The sequence below is a fragment of the Tachysurus vachellii genome, chromosome 13 (assembly GCF_030014155.1).
Source record: "Tachysurus vachellii isolate PV-2020 chromosome 13, HZAU_Pvac_v1, whole genome shotgun sequence".
NCBI classification, from domain to species: domain Eukaryota; kingdom Metazoa; phylum Chordata; class Actinopteri; order Siluriformes; family Bagridae; genus Tachysurus; species Tachysurus vachellii.
In genome coordinates this window covers 24,078,969-24,081,468 of record NC_083472.1, presented here as the reverse complement: position 1 = coordinate 24,081,468, position 2,500 = coordinate 24,078,969, and the positions used below count along the sequence as shown (strand labels likewise).

At 36.1% G+C, this 2,500-nt stretch overlaps 1 protein-coding gene across 2 annotated transcripts in view; it reads left to right on the top strand.

The window, feature by feature from the left end:
* Nucleotides 1-2,500, top strand: part of pcdh10b (protocadherin 10b) — a 24,022-nt gene that overhangs the window by 15,530 nt on the left and 5,992 nt on the right. The window contains exon 4 of one of the 2 annotated variants that reach the window (XM_060885335.1): nt 840-997. In XM_060885335.1, coding sequence (XP_060741318.1) covers nt 840-997 — 158 coding nt within the window. Of the gene's footprint in view, nt 1-839; nt 1,167-2,500 lie in introns of both variants that reach the window. The other variant, XM_060885334.1, reaches the window with a different exon arrangement.

The following is a 2,500-nucleotide window of genomic DNA, read 5'->3' as shown; positions in this document are numbered from 1 at the left end:
TTTTGTTTATTAACTTTTTAAAAAAAAAATTATTTAATAAATAAACTCCGCTCATTAACCCGACCCTAACTTTACCTTTGGTATCTAAAATCTACGGAATTGTTCATAAACAATTTGCAGACTGTGTTAAAAAAAAGGTAAAAAATAATATTTCTTGCATTTTTTTCATTAATTAATTAATTAATTAATTAATTAATTTGTTAGTTAGTTAGTTAGTTAGTTAGTTAGTTAGTTAGTTAGTTAGTTAATTAATTTATTAGCTTTATGGTTGTTAAATCTGAGAGACCGTGTTCTGTTCAGCCTGAGCGAATTATTATTATTTTTTTTTTTTTTTTATTCCAATTGTGGAAACTATTATTATCAAAGTTCCCTTTAACACAGAGTTTTATAATTATTAGACTCTGCTCACTTGAATTGAATCCATTAACATAAAAATGATTAAGCTTATAATTAAAGTTAATGTTAATCTAATGACGGTTTTAACCGAATCAGTGGAAAGATTGTGGAAATAATCGCAAAGCTCTACTGCTCCAATAAATGGCTAAAAAAAAAAAAAAAAAACGTATTATTTCTTATAATATTTAAATAGTTAGATCGTAATCATGAAATAAATCGGTGGGATTTTATTTGACTTTAAATAGGCACCAGTGTGTTAGTTAGATCAGTCTCGTTGGTGCAGGAGTTCACCGCGTTCAGGTGGATGGAAAATTGTGCAAATCTCATTTAAACTTTATGCAGCAGCTCTGACTGACCGCGGTGCGTCCGCTCGGCGTGTTCGAACCTTCTTTTTGTTCACTTCCTGATTAGTTTTTGTGACCCTGTGCTCTCTGTTCCTGCAGGAGCGGATCTATTTTCGAACTGCACGGAGGAGTGTAAGGCGCTGGGCCACTCGGACCGCTGCTGGATGCCCAGCTTCGTGCCCACAGAGTCTCGGCAGGGCGCAGACTACCGCAGCAACCTGCACGTGCCTGGCATGGACGCCGTGCCCGACTCTGAGGTATTTGAGGGTGACGCGTTCACGGGCGATCAGTCATTCTCCACGTTCGGCAAAGAGCCGCTCCACACATACCAACACCAACAGCACCTCCAAGCCTCCACGCTAGACACCAGAGAGCTCCATGCGCTCCTGTCTAACTCGCGCACGCCTTACAAAGCCAACTATCTGTGTGAGTATCCGAGAACATGGCAGAGCGCAGAGCGCCCACTCGTTCTCTCTCTCTCTCTTTCTCTCTCTCTCTCTCTCTTTCTTTCCCTCCCTCTATCTGACCTGCTCAGAGCTAAATTTAGTCCCACGGAGCTCCTCCTGTAACCTCTGGCGTGAAGTGCTGTTCAATTTTCCTTCCTTGCCTGCACTCCCTCCTTCCTTCATCACATCCATCCTGCACATCTCCGCAGTAGGCATGTGCTGCTTTTATAACAGATCGTTCACCACCATTTTATCTTCATCATCATCGCCGTCATCATCATCATCAGATGCTGTTTCAGTGCAAATTCGAAACCCTGAGACAGAATGTTGTCGCGTCCTGAGAAAACAAACACAGCTTCTCCGTATTCCACAATGATACTTGGGATGTTTATTCAAATTTAGCCAAAACAAGGAAGACAGATTTCCTTACGCCAGCCGGCGACTAAATGGGTCAAACTCGTTCAGGAACACAAACGCTTCACCGGATCACGCCGGACATTTTGTCCTTCTTCTTCTTTGAACTTTCTAAATAAGTAAACGAAGCTTTACCAACAAACTGCCCGTGATCTTAACACTAATACACCGTTCTCACCCCCCAGCTGTACTTTCTAAGGTCACTTACAAATTCAACAGCGTCGCGATAAAGAAAGGATTTTACATCGACGTTATTTACATGAGAAATAATTCAGTAAAAAGGAAAAAACTCTACTGTAAATCTACACAAACGTCAAGGCTGAGATTCAAAGTACTTCGACTTCAGCGCTTGAGTCGTTTTAGAGGTTTTAATTCAAATAATAAACTAATGAACTAAACAAAAGAAAAAATAATCGTTTTGAGGAATTTGTCCATTTATTAATTCTTTAATTTAGTAAAAAAAAAAAAAAACAAAACATTTGTGTGTATTATTTTTATTTAAAAACTTTTTTTTTAAATTTATTTAATAAATAAAGTCCACTCATTAACCCCGACCCTAACTTTACCTTTGATAACTAAAATCTATGGAATTGTTCATAAACAATTTGCAGACCGTGCTTAAAAAAAAAGATAAAAATAATATTTCTTATTTATTTATTTATTTTTATTATTATTGTTTAGTATTTTTTTATTTTTAACATACATACATTTTTTCTTTTTGTTTTTTTTATATATTTATTTTTTAACACTTGACACTTCTCGATAAATCTAGTAAGTATTTTTCCCTTTTTAATGAATTTTATTGAACGTCTAATGAATAATTAAAGTTCTGTTATTTCTTTTTTTATTATTCCTAAATTATTACATTTATATTTACTTTAACTTTCACTGCAGTTGCTG